Source organism: Geotrypetes seraphini, chromosome 5, assembly GCF_902459505.1.
Source record: "Geotrypetes seraphini chromosome 5, aGeoSer1.1, whole genome shotgun sequence".
Lineage (NCBI taxonomy): Eukaryota > Metazoa > Chordata > Amphibia > Gymnophiona > Dermophiidae > Geotrypetes > Geotrypetes seraphini.
In genome coordinates, this window is record NC_047088.1 from 199,302,828 (window position 1) to 199,316,931 (window position 14,104).

The following is a 14,104-nucleotide window of genomic DNA, read 5'->3' on the forward strand; positions in this document are numbered from 1 at the left end:
GATAAATGACATTATCCATTTTAGAAATTCTTTCTAGTTGGAATAAATGAGGAAGAAGTGTCACAAATGCCTTTCTTAGATGCTAATAAATTTTCATGTCACTGTGCATGTTAAACTGAAAGACTGTGTGGTCTCAGTGGTCTTTTAAAGAATGTATATACTGAATAACTAAGGCCAGTACTGGGCAGACTTGCACGGTCTGTGTCCCGTATATGGCCAATTAGCTGAGGATGGGCTGAGGAGGGCTTTGACATCTGGGATGGTTTAGAGCAGGGGTTTCAAAGTCCGCAATCCAGTCGGGTTTTCAGGATTTCCCCAATGAATATGCATGAGATCTATGTGCATGCACTGCTTTCAATGCATATTTATTGGGGAAATCCTGAAAACCCAACTGGATTGCGGCCCTCAAGAAGGAACTTTGAGATCCCTGGTTTAGAGGGACTGGAGTGAGATTTGACGGAGACTCCAGTAGATGGAACCTAAGTACAGTACCGGGCAGAGCTCTGGGTTTCTGGCCCATAAATTTCAAAGAAAGGGACAATTTAAATTAAATCACTAATCTATAGAGAGTGTGCATTGGTTGGGCAGACTGGATGGACCATTTGGGTCTTTATCTGCCGTCATTTACTATGTTTCCCATCACTGTCAATCAACATCCCTAAAAGGTGGAGATATTGTGATTGTCAAAGCAGAAAAGTGAAGAAATACTACAAATACGCAATGCTTAAAAAGGAATGTTCAATGAAAACAAAACTGCATATAAAAATAGTGTTAAAATTATTGACAGTAAAAGTAAAAAAAAACAACTCCACCCAACTAATTGTATCCTACACTACATCAATTTTCTCTTTTTTATGTGTGAAAATATAATTTAAAACAATCATACTAGCATTTGTAAACATAAATTAAGGACAAAAATACCTGTATGAATCAAAATAAAAACTGTAGAAAATATACATAATAAATAAGCAGCAAAGGACCCTCATCATTAAAACTCATTCTAATTTCTAGACTTAAACAGTCATAAAAAAGATAGCATATGTAAATGTTTAACAAAGAAAGTGTGAAAGTTATGCCACCCAAACGTGCCGATCTATATCAATCTCTAAAATAACCTTTAAAAAGGGGAGATGTACAATCTTGCAAGTACAAAACAGTTCTTAATAAAAAAAACTTCCCATAAGGATGTTTGGGAAGTTTTTTGAGGGTAGGGAGGGTAAAAGGAGATGCTGGCTACCAGGGAGGAGAGTGAAAGGAGATACTGGCTATTGGAGAGGGGGTAGGGAGGATAAAAGGAAATGCTGGTCATGGGGATGGGGTAGGGAAGCTAAGAGAAAATGCTGGTTGTAAGTGAGGAGTGTAAAAGGTAATGTTGGCCATTGGGGAGAGTGAGATACTAATAGTGACAGATTAGGAGGGCAAGAAGAGATGCTGGCTACCAGGGAGGAGTGTAAAAGGAGATGCTGAGCTGACCACTGGAGAATGTAGTAGGGAGGGAGATATTCTGACAAATGGCAGATGACAAATGACAAATTTATAAGACACACCAATACCTCCTGAATCCCCAACACCCCACCCAGACACCCCAACCCTGTACCATAAATTAAAATCTGGCAAGAGAGATGCCCACTCCCTCCTTCTGGCAGACCTGCCTCTTCAAAATGGGGGGCTTTCCCCTTCCCTGTGCATCCTGGAAACACCAGTGAGGGGCCTAAGGCTCTGATTGACCTAGTTGGGCCAGATGGGAGGGGCCAGAGTCTTAGGCCCCTCTCATCTGGCCCAACTAGGTAAATCAGAGTCTTAGGCCCCTCCCTGGTGCATCCTAGGGAGGATTCAGGGGGTACCCAGGTGGAATGTCAGGGGTGGCGGGGTGTTGGAGGGTTCTCAGGTAGGAGGGAGTGGGCATTCCTCCTGCTGATTTCAGGTGTGGGGGATGTTGGGGGAGGTATCCCTCCTGCTGATTGGGGGAGGTCCTCTGTCACCACAGTTGGCTCAGTTGAAAGTGGCAGGGGGGTCCTGCTAGCTCAGCTGATCAGAGATAAATTCCCCTGCTGCGATCAGCTTATGGCAGGTGTGGGCTGATTTAGGATCCCGTGGCATAGACAGGTGGATGAAATGTAGGCCAGGGTTTTCTGAGCCTACATTTCAGCTGCCTATATTGGCATGAATCATGACTAGGTAGCTGCTTTAGCCCACCTAACACCACTTCTAGCATGGGCCATGCCTACTTTCTACAGCCACACCTACTTTCCACAGCCTAAAGCAGCTACCTAGTTGGAATTCCGGTGCCTTTTATTTAGGCATCAATAGGTGCTTAAATCTTGCCATTTGTTTCAAATAACAGGCGCAGGCAGGGCGTCTATTGATCTGTAAGTTTAGGCGCCAGTTTTAGAATTTCCCTCTAAGTGCCGTTTATAGAACCTGGCCCAGAGTGCCCTTTACAGAATACTATCTTAGAGCAGATCAAAATGGTGCCTAACTTTGACCTAAAGTAAGAAGTGGAGATGTCCAATGAAGACTGGTGAACTTAATCTTTCTTAAAAAGTCCTTTATTCATCCAAAAACTCAATGACTCGACATGTACATGTTTCAGCCAAATTGGCCTGCTTCAGGAGCCTTAAAAGTCTTCAGAATGAAGTAATCTTAAATGAAAGAACTTCCTAGTCGTTCATATTATAGTATATCTTCTTGTAGAAATCATATACCAGATGAAAGGAAGAAGCTTCTTTCATCTGGTATATGATTTCTACAAGAAGATATAATGCAATATGAATGACTAGGAAGTCCTTTCATTTAAGATTACTTCATTCTGAAGACTTTTAAGACTCCTGAAGCAGGCCGATTTGAGTCATGTCGAGTCATTGAGTTTTGGATGAATAAAGGACTTTTTAAGAAAGATTAAGTTCACCAGTCTTCATTGGACATCTCCATTTCTTGCTTTACGTCTTTGAGCTTTGTGGATTTGGTTCTCCTGTTATTTGTTCTTGCCTAACTTTGACCACCATTTACTGAATTTGGTTCTAAGGCCCTGATTCTATAAATGGCGTCTAAAACATAGGCGTCACTAGGTGTCACTAGTTGACTTAACCTTAGGCACTCTCTATTTATGCCAGGGTTTTCTTGGCCTAAATATTGGTGCCTAAGTACAGTTTATGCTAAATAAAGCAGAGCATTTTTTGAAAACTGACCCAACCTAGATTTTGCATAGTTAACCGAAACCCATTTCCAATGTGCATTCAACATTTATGTTGGGTTTTACAAAATGGCCTTAGAGAATTTTAGCGCGGGTTGGCGAGGTAAATGTTCCAACGCTCACAGGAATTCTATGAGTGTCAGAGCATTTACCTCCCCAGCCCACTCTATAAACTTCTGGCGCCTTTTAGTAAAAGGAGTCCTTAAGACTTTCATTCAGCTGTAAAAAATATTTCATCCTCCTCACAGTTTTTGGATTTTTAGACTTCCTTTCCAAATAATGCTCAAGGCAGCTTACAAATTATTGGTATTCAGGTAAAACAGGAATTTGCCGCACTATCTTACAATCTAAATGGTTCCTTAGCTAATGGAAGAAAAATTGACACCTAAGCTCACAAGGAGAATCAATGAGGTGGGGGGGAGTTGGATTTGAGCTCTGGTTCTTCACCCGTTTTTCCAACCTTACTTTTTTTTTAAATTAAAATATGGCAAAAGACATCAATTTTAGAATTATTTTCTGCCACGTCCAGTTCCTTTTGGTCTGTCTCTACTTGGCTTGCCACCAGCCTGTTTGTGTGATTTTCTGGAGTGTTCTACCTTTATCCAGCCACCATCATTAACCTTATCATTTTCCTCTTTGGCTTTAGAGTCCATTTCATTTTTAGATGGCATTCCTGGTATATGCCTTTGTTGGTGTTGAGTAGTTCTGTGATGTTTATGATCAAATGATCTGGACTGACTGTACTGTGTCTGAAAAGGCCTGTGAAATTTCCCAGATTGCCTTGCATCTCTCGTACTTCCCTCACTACTTCTCCTATTTACAGACTTGTTTGGTGATTTATCATTATAGTAATAACTGTGCCTCCTTATATTAATAGATCTCTCTCTTTCCGATGGGCTGTCAGATGCTGTGCTGGAAGGACTACTTCCCTTAGAACTCAGTTGTAGTGAAGACAGATTCCTTATCAGTCCCTGCTGGGTAGGAGATGAACTTCTGGAGTAATTTATAGGTGTAATTTGATAAGTGGTGGTAATCCGAGTTCTTCTTACAGCTGCAGCATAAGATGCCTGGTTTTGAAGGTAGGGTAAAACCTGAGACAAGTTGCCAGAGGCACTGTGGGAATGAGGTAAACCTGTTGGACTCTGGCGGGATGCATTTGCTTCCATCTGGCGCCTCCTCAAAGTGTAGAGCCATTGGCAATCAACATCTGAAAGAGATGCAGATGAAAATTCATAAATCTCAGTGCCCAAGCTGCCAGGGACCTGAAGTGCGTCCCTGTATAATAAGAATGAGCCACTGTTCAATAGCATTTAGTGACTCAGCAATCATCTAAGATGAATCATAAAGTGATAAAATATACCTTGTTTCCCTGAAAATAAGACAATGTCTTATATTAATTTTGGGCCCACAAAAGGCACTAGGTCTTATTTTCAGAGATGTCTTAATTTTTTTCATGTACAATGATTATCTCTCCACTTCCTCTCCTCCACTCCAATTCTTCCTATTTCCTTTCTCTCCCCCACATATGCATCTTTCCTCCCCTCTCACCCATCCCTTTGTGCAGTATCTTTCTATCCCTCTCATTCCCTTCCATCCCCCTGTGCAGCAGAACCCTTGCAGCCTATATCCCTCCCTCCCCTTGTGCAGCAGAACCCTTGCAGCTTCTATCCCTCCCTCCTTCCCATCTCTTGTGCAGCAGAGCCCTTGTAGCTTCTATCCCTCTCATCCCCCCTTGGAACATCTTTTAATCCCTCCCATCCCCCCGCCTCGCACCCCCCTCTCCCTGCTGACCCTTCCATCTCTCCCACCCATCCGAACCCTGACTGCGAGACCGAAATACAATACCATATAACAAATCGCATCGTCGGCAGCACAGGCCCCATTGCGCTTTCTCATGCCCAGGCTTTCCTCTGCCGCACGTCATCAGCAACATGGCAGAGGAACGCCCGAGCGTGAGAAAGCCGCGATGGGGCCTGTACTGTCAGCGATGCAGTTTGTTATAAGGTATTGTATTTCGGTCTTGCTATCAGGTTCGGATGGGTGGGAGAGATGGAAGGGTCATGGGGAGAGCGCTGCTGCCGGCAATTAGGGCTTATTTTCGGGGTAGGGCTTATATTAAGACCTACCCCGAAAATCATGCTAGGGCTTATTTTTGGGGTAGGCCTCCCAGGAAAGAGACTTGGGAGTTCTGATCGACAAGTCGATGAAGCCGTCCACGCAATGTGTGGCGGCGGCGAAAAGGGCAAACAGAATGCTAGGAATGATAAAGAAGGAGATCATGAACAGATCGGAGAATGTTATCATGCTGCTGTACCGGGCTATGGTGCACCCTCACCTGGAGTACTGTGCCCAGCACTGGTCACCATACATGAAGAAGGACACGAGAAGAGCGACTAAGATGGTTAAGGGGCTGGAGGAGTTGCTGTACAGCGAAAGATTAGAGAAACTGGGCATCTTCTCCCTTGAACAGAGGAGATTGAGAGAGAACATGATCGAAACATTCAAGGTACTGAAGGGAATAGACTTCGTCGATAAGGACAGGTTGTTCACCCTCTCCAAGGTAGGGAGAACGAGAGGGCACTCTCTAAAACTGAAAGAGGATAGATTCCGTACGAACATAAGGAATTTCTTCTTCACCCAGAGAGTGGTAGAAAACTGGAACGCTCTTCCGGAGTCTTGTCATAGGGGAGAACACCCTCCAGGGATTCAAGACAAAGTTAGACAAGTTCCTGCTGAACCAGAATGTATGCAGGTAGGGCTAGTCTCACTTAGGGTGCCGGTCTTTGATCAAAGGGCCGCTGCATGAGCGGACTGCTGGGCACGATGGACCACTGGTCTGATCCAGCAGCGACAATTCTTATGTTCTTATGTCTCTCTTTCTCTTCCCTCCTACCCCCTCTACCCCTGATCCCAACGTGTCTGATCTCTCCCCTCCCTCTAAACCCCCCATTCCTCTGAATATACCTCTCAAGCATCCCTGTCAACAGATTGCTTTGGAAAGGTAAAGGGTGCTGCTGGTATGTAGGTGCTGTGTGTGTTTGTGTGTGTGTGTGTGGGGGGGGGGGGGGTTTACAGAGCTGTGGTTGGGTCTGGGAGGGGAAAGGAAGGGAAGGAGAAATGTCAGACCTTGCAAGGAGAAGGGAGGGGAGGAAGGTAGGCAGGCATAAAAGCTGCATGTGATTAATTATTCATCACAATTGTTTAATCATGATTAATAATTATCATGTTAATTGCAGTGTTAATCATGATTAACATGCAGCTCTAATTAAAACTTTTTTCCAACTACTGTCCAGTCTTCCAATGTTTTTACCACTTTCATTTTCCACCTCTCTGATATCCTTATTTTAGTATTGTAGAACTCCATTACTCTGCAAATAAGTGTATTTTTCCTTCATGGCTATACTCTATTATTGAACACTAAGCACTGGCTATTATTTGAATTATTGTGATGAAACTAAGCTTTGGATTTCAATAATATAGAAATGGAAATTTGGACCCATTACCCAGGACATATGTAAAGGACTGTAGAAAATTCCCTTCCTTTTGTAATTATTTCTCTAGTCTTTTCCTCATATAACAAAACATTTTTGTTAAACTGATAGTAAAAAATAATTTCAGACAATTCACATGTGTTGAAACTGTGATAACTAAAGTGTGTTAAATTTTGCAATTATTTATTTAGTTACATTTCTTATATACAGCATTCTGTTTGAAGTGGTTTTACATTCAGGTACTTTAAGTACATAAGAACATAAGAATAGCCTCACTGGGTCAGACCAATGGTCCATCAAGCCCAGTAGCCCGTTCACATGGTGGCCAATCCAGGTCAACAGTACCTGGCCAAAACCCAAAATGTAGCAATATTCCATGCTACCGACACAGGGCAAGCAGTGGCTTCCCCCATGTCTTTCTCAATAACAGACTATGGACTTTTCCTCCAGGAACTTGTCCAAACCTTTCTTAAAACCAGCTACGCTATCCGCTCTTACCACATCCTCTGGCAACGTGTTCCAGAGCTTAACTATTCTCTGAGTGAAAAAAAATTTCCTCCAATTGGTTTTAAAAGTATTTCTCTGTAACTTCATAGAGTGTCCCCTAGTCTTTGTAATTTTTCATGGAGTGAAAAATCGATCCACTCGTACCCTTTATACTCCACTCAGGATTTTATAGACTTCAATAATATCTCCCCTTAGCCGTCTCTTTTCCAAGGTGAAGAGCCCTAACCATTTTAGTCTTTTCTCATACGAGAGGAGTTTCATCCCCTTTACCATCTTGGTCGCTCTTCTTTGATCCTTTTCTAGCACCATTATATCTTTCTTGAGATAAGGAGACCAGAATTGACTCACAATCTAACTATGGTATCTAAGGCAATGGAATGTTAGGTGACTTGCCCAGAGCCACAAGGAGTGGGGCAGGGATTGAACCCACAACTTCAGGGTGCTGAGGCAGGGGTTCTAACTACTAGGCCACTCCTCCACTCCATACCTTAATGCAGGGGTGTCAAACTCAGGCCTGCAGGCCAAATTTGGCCCACAAGGTAATTAAATTTGGCCCGCGATCTGGCCCACGATTTGGCCTGCCGTTCCTTCCCTACCTCCATCCCAGCCTCCTTTTCAAAGCAGCCTGAAGAGGATCGCCGGTTGGCTGTAGCGAACCTTGCAGGCTGCCGTCAACCTCTGCAGCACGTTCCCTCTGCTGCTATCCCATATGTCAGAGAAGGGGCGGGACCGTGGCAGAAGGCATGTGCTACAGAGGCCGAGGCAGCCTGCGGGGTTCACTACAGCTGACTGGCGATCCTCTGCAGGCTGCTTTGAAGAGGAGACCAAGAAGCCGGGATGGAGGGAGGGAAGGATCCAAATCTCGCAGGTGAGACTGGGAAGAAGGGGGAAAACAGTGTAGCACAATTGTCAAAACATTACGTTAATACGTGTTGTATCTGAATATTGATTATTGCAATATTTATTATTTTCATTTGATTTTTGCTTAATAGCTTTAGCTGCCTATATATACTTTAAAAATCATTTTTGCAATGTGAAGTTATTGCAAAGAACTGCTGTTGCATTTAATCTCTTTGGGGTGGGGGGGAAGGGGAAGAAATAATGGATCTATTAAGCTTATAACCAAATCCAGGAAATTTGATCATGTTACACCTCTTTTGAAAGACGCACATTGGCTTCCAATCACTCATCGAATAACATATAAACTTTGCTTGCTCACTTTCAAAACTCTTCTCAATAAAACACCGGCATTTATATACAAACTACTAATCCCGTACTATCCTTGCAGAACCTTAAGATCCAACGAACAAAATTTACTTACTATTCCTTCGCTCAAGATTATTAGCACAAAACGGCAGTTTATTTTTTCTGTAACTGCTCCACAGATTTGGAATGCTCTTCCAATTTACCTACGAAATGAGCATGATCTGGAAAAATTTAAAAGTATTCTAAAAACATTTCTTTTTAAAGATGCTTTTGATATTTAATCTATTATTTAGTGACTATTGTTTTTTTTTTCCATTACTCATTCCCCTCATGTGTTTTTCCCTTTTTTTGTTCTGCTTTTCTATCATGAATTGTATTTCACTTCCCTTCATTACCTTTTTTTATGCGCATATTGGACTATTTTTAATTTAATGTTATTATTTAAAGTTTGTAATGTTTGTTTCCCTTTGAATGTATTTTAAATTGTACATCGCTTAGAATTACGATTAAGCGATTTAATCAAATGAACTATTAAACTTGAAACTTGAAACTTGTCTAAAACAGAGGAGAGGGAGAGAGATGGTGGACAATGGGATGGAAGAAGGGAAGGAACAGAAAGGGAGAGAAGTTGGACACAAGGGATGTGGATGAAAGGGTAATTGAGAAAAGGAGAGATGGTGGATCTGGGGATGGTGGGGCCCATTGCTGCAAATGAATGTGGCAGGAGGGATGCCTAATCCCTCCTGCCCGGAACAACCCCCACCCCCAATGATCTCCGGCAGGAGGGTGCCCAATCCCTCCTGCTGGAACACCCCCCACCCTCACCCCTCCCTGAATGAAACTGGCAGGAGAGTGCCTTGGAAGGGTCTTAGTAGAGTACTAGATCAGTGATTTTCAATCCTCTCCTGGAGGCACACTTAGCCAGTTAGTATTCCAGATTATCACAATGAATATGCATGAGATAAATGTGAACATATTGGAGATCCATTGTATACAAATTTCTCTTATGCATATTCATATTTAAATAGTTAGATGTGGGACAGGGATGAGAAGCATTGCAGCAGGTACCCTGTTCCAGAGACTTTCAGAGGTTACTGCCACACCACAAATGTGTGATTAGATTTTATAGTGGAGCAAGCATTCATGATCCTCAGCTGGGGTTCTCTTTGATATGTCTTGTTACTTTGTGCCTGAAAAAAATCTGTAGGTAAGAGCTCTTCTGGGATTAAACATGAACATTTTCATAGTGAAATATCAAAACTGGACCAGTCTACAGGACTGGTACAAATTATGCCAACAAGAGTTCTATGGAGAAGCTATGTACGGAGACACATAAGAGACCATCTCTGCTTGACAGAGCTTACAATCTATTCAAGACACACAAATAGGACAAATAAAGGATTTAGCCGTTGCATTTATTATGAGGATGATTAAAACAACATGGAGAGTGGACAGGTGAATAAAGAGTTAAGTAGACTCAAAAAGATGGACTTTTAGCCTGGATTTAAATAGGGCCAGAGACATGATGCAGCACTTTTAATAATAAATTATTATCGTAAACCGCATAGACTAACTGTGGTTGAATTTGTGGTATATCAAATAAATTGAGAAACTTGAAACAAGTATAGTATTTGGTAAGATGTTCGAATGTAATAGGCAAACAGCTTTGTTAAGTGTTTTGTATGTATTTTAGTTGTTTTATACTGTGTATGTATATCTTGGATAAAGGCGGGCTAGAAATGATAATAAACTAAACTATACTCAGGAAGTCTGTTTCACAGATAGGGTGCAGCAAGATGAAAGTCTCGCAGTCTGGAGTTGGGAGTGAAAGATAAGGGTACAGATAAAAATATACAAGTCCCCATTCCTTTACTTACTGGATGAATGGACTTCCTGAGCAAATCACTTATGTGTACCCTTTTCTTCCACTGCCAGCTCCAACCCGTCAGTACTGTAATGCTCTTTCTGGCCTTAATGAAAGGTTGTACAGAACATTACATGGAAGATTTTAGGCCATGGTCTCATGCACATAACAATACTGTTTCTAACTGGTAGAATAGTGCAGATGGGGTTCCAGAGAACACAGGGAAACTGAGAAATAGAAATCTACAAGTGTTAACAGACTGGAAAGATCTTACAGAGGAAGACTTGTCAGCTCTTATCTGAGCACCTGGCACAAAATAAAGAATTACCTGCTGCTTCCCATAAAATGAAAGACTTACTTGAGTTGGTATTGCTGTACATCTTACTTTCTTGGTTTGACTGTACAGTTTGAATTGCAAGCTGAACTGACTTCTCTTCATCTTCCACCTTCAGTTTACTCCATTGGACCGTATGGATATGTTTAGTAAGTTTTGGTGATCTGACATCATTCTGTTAAAAAATACATAGTTAATATGCATTTTGATTTTAAAAAACAAACAAACCCTGCTCCGTCAGGAAGCCATGTTAGAGCATCAATCGTTCTACTAGTTTACATAGCTTTTTAATATTAATTAGCTTATTTGCATGGTTGGATTAGGGAATGAGTGATCGTGCAGAAAACCAGGTGGTGAGCCATTTTCTGCATCAAGTCGGCATATGCAATCGTTACTAAAGCTGTTAAAACAGGTTTAGCGACGATCGCTAGCTTTAGTGCTTCTGGGCCTCTGTTCTGAAGACAGTCTTTGAGGTCAGCCCAAGAAGTACCTTTTCTAAAACTTATAATCCAGAGTTTTCAAGACAGTTTTCTAATTTTTTGATTCAGCAAAATTAATCATATCATGCTACGGTCATTTGTCCATCTGTCAATTTATCCCTTCCTTCACTGACCAAAATTCTCTTAGCTAGTGCTGGCTCATTTTCGATTGCTGACCTGCTAGAACAGAATGAGCTGCCAAGCAACTTAAAATTAAACTGTACAGTAGGCACCATTTTAGCAGGGCAGGAGCACCTGTTGTAGTGATATTTTCAGACTGGTTTTTTTCCCCATTAATTTATTATAGAATGTAGATGTTCTTGACCAGCTGTGGTATGTATGTTTTATTATGGTTTATTATATTGTTAGTTTAACCCATTGAAAGGTTACATTATGTATGATTTCTGTGGTATGCTTAAGGATAAGTGTAACAAATATCTGATAATAGATCAACTTGCAGTGTTCTCTGTGAGTAACCATGTTGGGCTAGAAGGGGACTTAAAGTATCATTACCATAATTTTTGTGAATTGTTAAAATCCAATTGTAGATCTTGAATTATAAAAAAAAAATCTACCCTAAAGTAATACCTGGAGCAAATGCTCCTTTTATAGATCCTTATGAGATCTGTAGCTAAGACACTGTTGTCAGAACACGGTTCTGCTGATGGATGGCAAAAGAGAGTGACAGTCAGGTAAAATCCCCCCCCCCCCCTTTTCCAAAGGGAAGCGGTTTAAAGTGCTGGCTGGCGTGCTGAATACTCTGTGCTGCTCGCTATGAGCGTCCGGACCAGCACAGAGTATTCAGTGTGCTAGCCGGCGCTAAAAAACGCTTCCACTGTTTTGTAAAAGGGGGGGGGGGGGTATTCTTTAGTGATTTTAGCTGAACATTATAACAGTAGTAATTGGTCTCCTTGTATACTCTAAGCAATGCAGCTGGTGGTTTATTCCTCTGGTTTTTATCTATAGTACAGGTGAAGGTGATGGGCTGAAAGGAAACTGGGGTGAATTTGTACTGCCAGAGAATGAGATTAATGTGTTAGCCAACTAATTCCATATTTTACAGGGCAGCACTGACTTTACCCCATTCCAAAGCCAACTGGAAAATCTAAACAAGAAAGAGGAATGGGAGTAGGGTTTCACTTCTGAGGCAAGCGACCAACAGGTTTCCTGTATTAATGCCGCTGTTTGAACTCACATTTTGTGCCAGAGCAGAGGTCTAAATTATTAACCACAGTGTGAAACAGACCAATTGGTCATTACATTTTATATCCCATGAAACACTTTCACAGAAACAAACAAAATTGGCTTCCTGCACTCCTTGTACAGGAGCCAAACTTCATATTGCACACTTTAAATGAATAAAAGGAGGGAAATAACAAAAGATTACATTCACCCATCTATAAGCAATATGATCCCTAAGCAGCATAATGGGGAAAATCTCCAAAAGTCTCTTATTAAATTGTCATTAAGTTTATATGCAACTTCACAAAGGAATGGCCATTTTGAAAGAATAACTATGCTAGTATTTCAGTGAGCTCACTGTCCATTTGTAGGGTGGCAAGTCAAATTCATGCAGGACAAATGCATGCAGTCAAATACGCGCAAACATTTCGGTGCAGGACAATTGCGTGTGACACAATTACGCACAGGACAATTAGCCGCAAATACAATCACACGCACGGTAACTGAGCGCAACACATATGAGCAATATAGACCTGCGTGCATGTGTCCACGCAAATTTGTCTTGCGCGCTATTGTCTAGCGTGATAATAGCCTGCACGTGTCCGCGTGCATATGTCTTGTATGCTATTGGCTTGTGCGCTATAGACATGCACGCATGTATCCTGCACTTCATTGTCTTGTACTCAAATGTCTGTGCGTATTTGACTGCATGCATTTGTCTTGCACGCATTTGACTATGAACCATTTGTCAAGCTAGCAGTATGAGCATTGATTTTTTTTTTTAAACAATATTTCAGATAGCAAATGAAACACAGTCTCCTCTCCCTGTGCTTTGTATTTTGTGTGTGAGGGGAAATCCTCTCCCACTTAGCAAACTCCAACATAACGAACCCAGGGATAATCAAGGAGCAGCTGTTCAGGGTCTGCCTGTGGGGAATTCGAAGGGATGTGGGGCCACATGCAGAGACTCACTGTGAGGCCTCAATTACTCAAGTCAAAAGGGGCAGAAAAGTGGGGCCATGTGCAAAAAATCACAGTCACCAAGGCCCAGATTCATTAAAGATAGTGACTCAATCGCTGTTGGCCGATTCTCTATCACTATCAAGTGAATCGGGGCATGCAAACTCATCGACTCAATCACTCACTGCTGTAATTTGGTGGTGCTTATATTGGACGCCTAACTCAAAGTAGCCTATTCTCCGCCTGATAGTATAGTAAGGGAGGGGGTGGTCCGTCCTGCGCACCGTCTTGGTGAGGGTGCAGGCACCCATCCTCCTCTCCAAACCCCGCCCCCCCCCCACTGCCATGCATGCACACCACTTCCCTTCCCCCATACCTCGGTAACATTCCAGGTGCGAGAAGCAATCCTCCAACCTGCTGTTGTGCCAGCTTCGGCGCTTCCTTTGATGTCACTTCCTTGTTCCACGCCTAGGAAGTGATGTCAGAGGAAGAGCTGACGCTGGTGCGATAGGAGCTTGGGGGTTGTTGCTTGCGCTAGGAACGTTACAGAGGTAAGGGGAAGGGAAATGGCGCACGCGTGGCAAGAGGGGGCGGGGAAGGAGTGTGTGGAGGTGGGGGGGGGGTCGGAGAAGAGGGCAGGGAGGAATACCTCTCTCCCTCGCTACACCACTGTCTCCGCCCATAGCCACACCTACTTTTAACATAGGCGCCATTAGATGTGGGAGGGCACTTCCACTTAGGCGTCGCTAGGTGTCCTAAGAGTTTGGCACCGAACTCTTAAATTGCTTAATTTTTTTTTTTGATTGTCTGAAAGTTGGCATGATAAGTTAATTAAAAGTTAGGTGCAGATCTCGAACTTAAGCATCACTAGGCGGCTGCAATTAGAGC

General features: G+C 42.4%; 1 protein-coding gene across 3 annotated transcripts in view; it reads right to left on the reverse strand.

The window, feature by feature from the left end:
- Nucleotides 1–2,899: 2,899 nt before the first annotated feature.
- Nucleotides 2,900–14,104, reverse strand: part of MAP3K20 (mitogen-activated protein kinase kinase kinase 20) — a 252,134-nt gene continuing 240,929 nt past the window's right edge. Inside the window, exons 18-19 of one of the 3 annotated variants that reach the window (XM_033945057.1) lie at nt 10,620–10,770; nt 2,900–4,400 (exon numbers count right to left, since the gene is read on the reverse strand). In XM_033945057.1, coding sequence (XP_033800948.1) covers nt 3,703–4,400; nt 10,620–10,770 — 849 coding nt within the window. In that variant the 3' untranslated portion in view covers nt 2,900–3,702. Of the gene's footprint in view, nt 4,401–10,619; nt 10,771–14,104 lie in introns of those variants that run through there. The other 2 variants (XM_033945056.1, XM_033945059.1) reach the window with 2 other exon arrangements.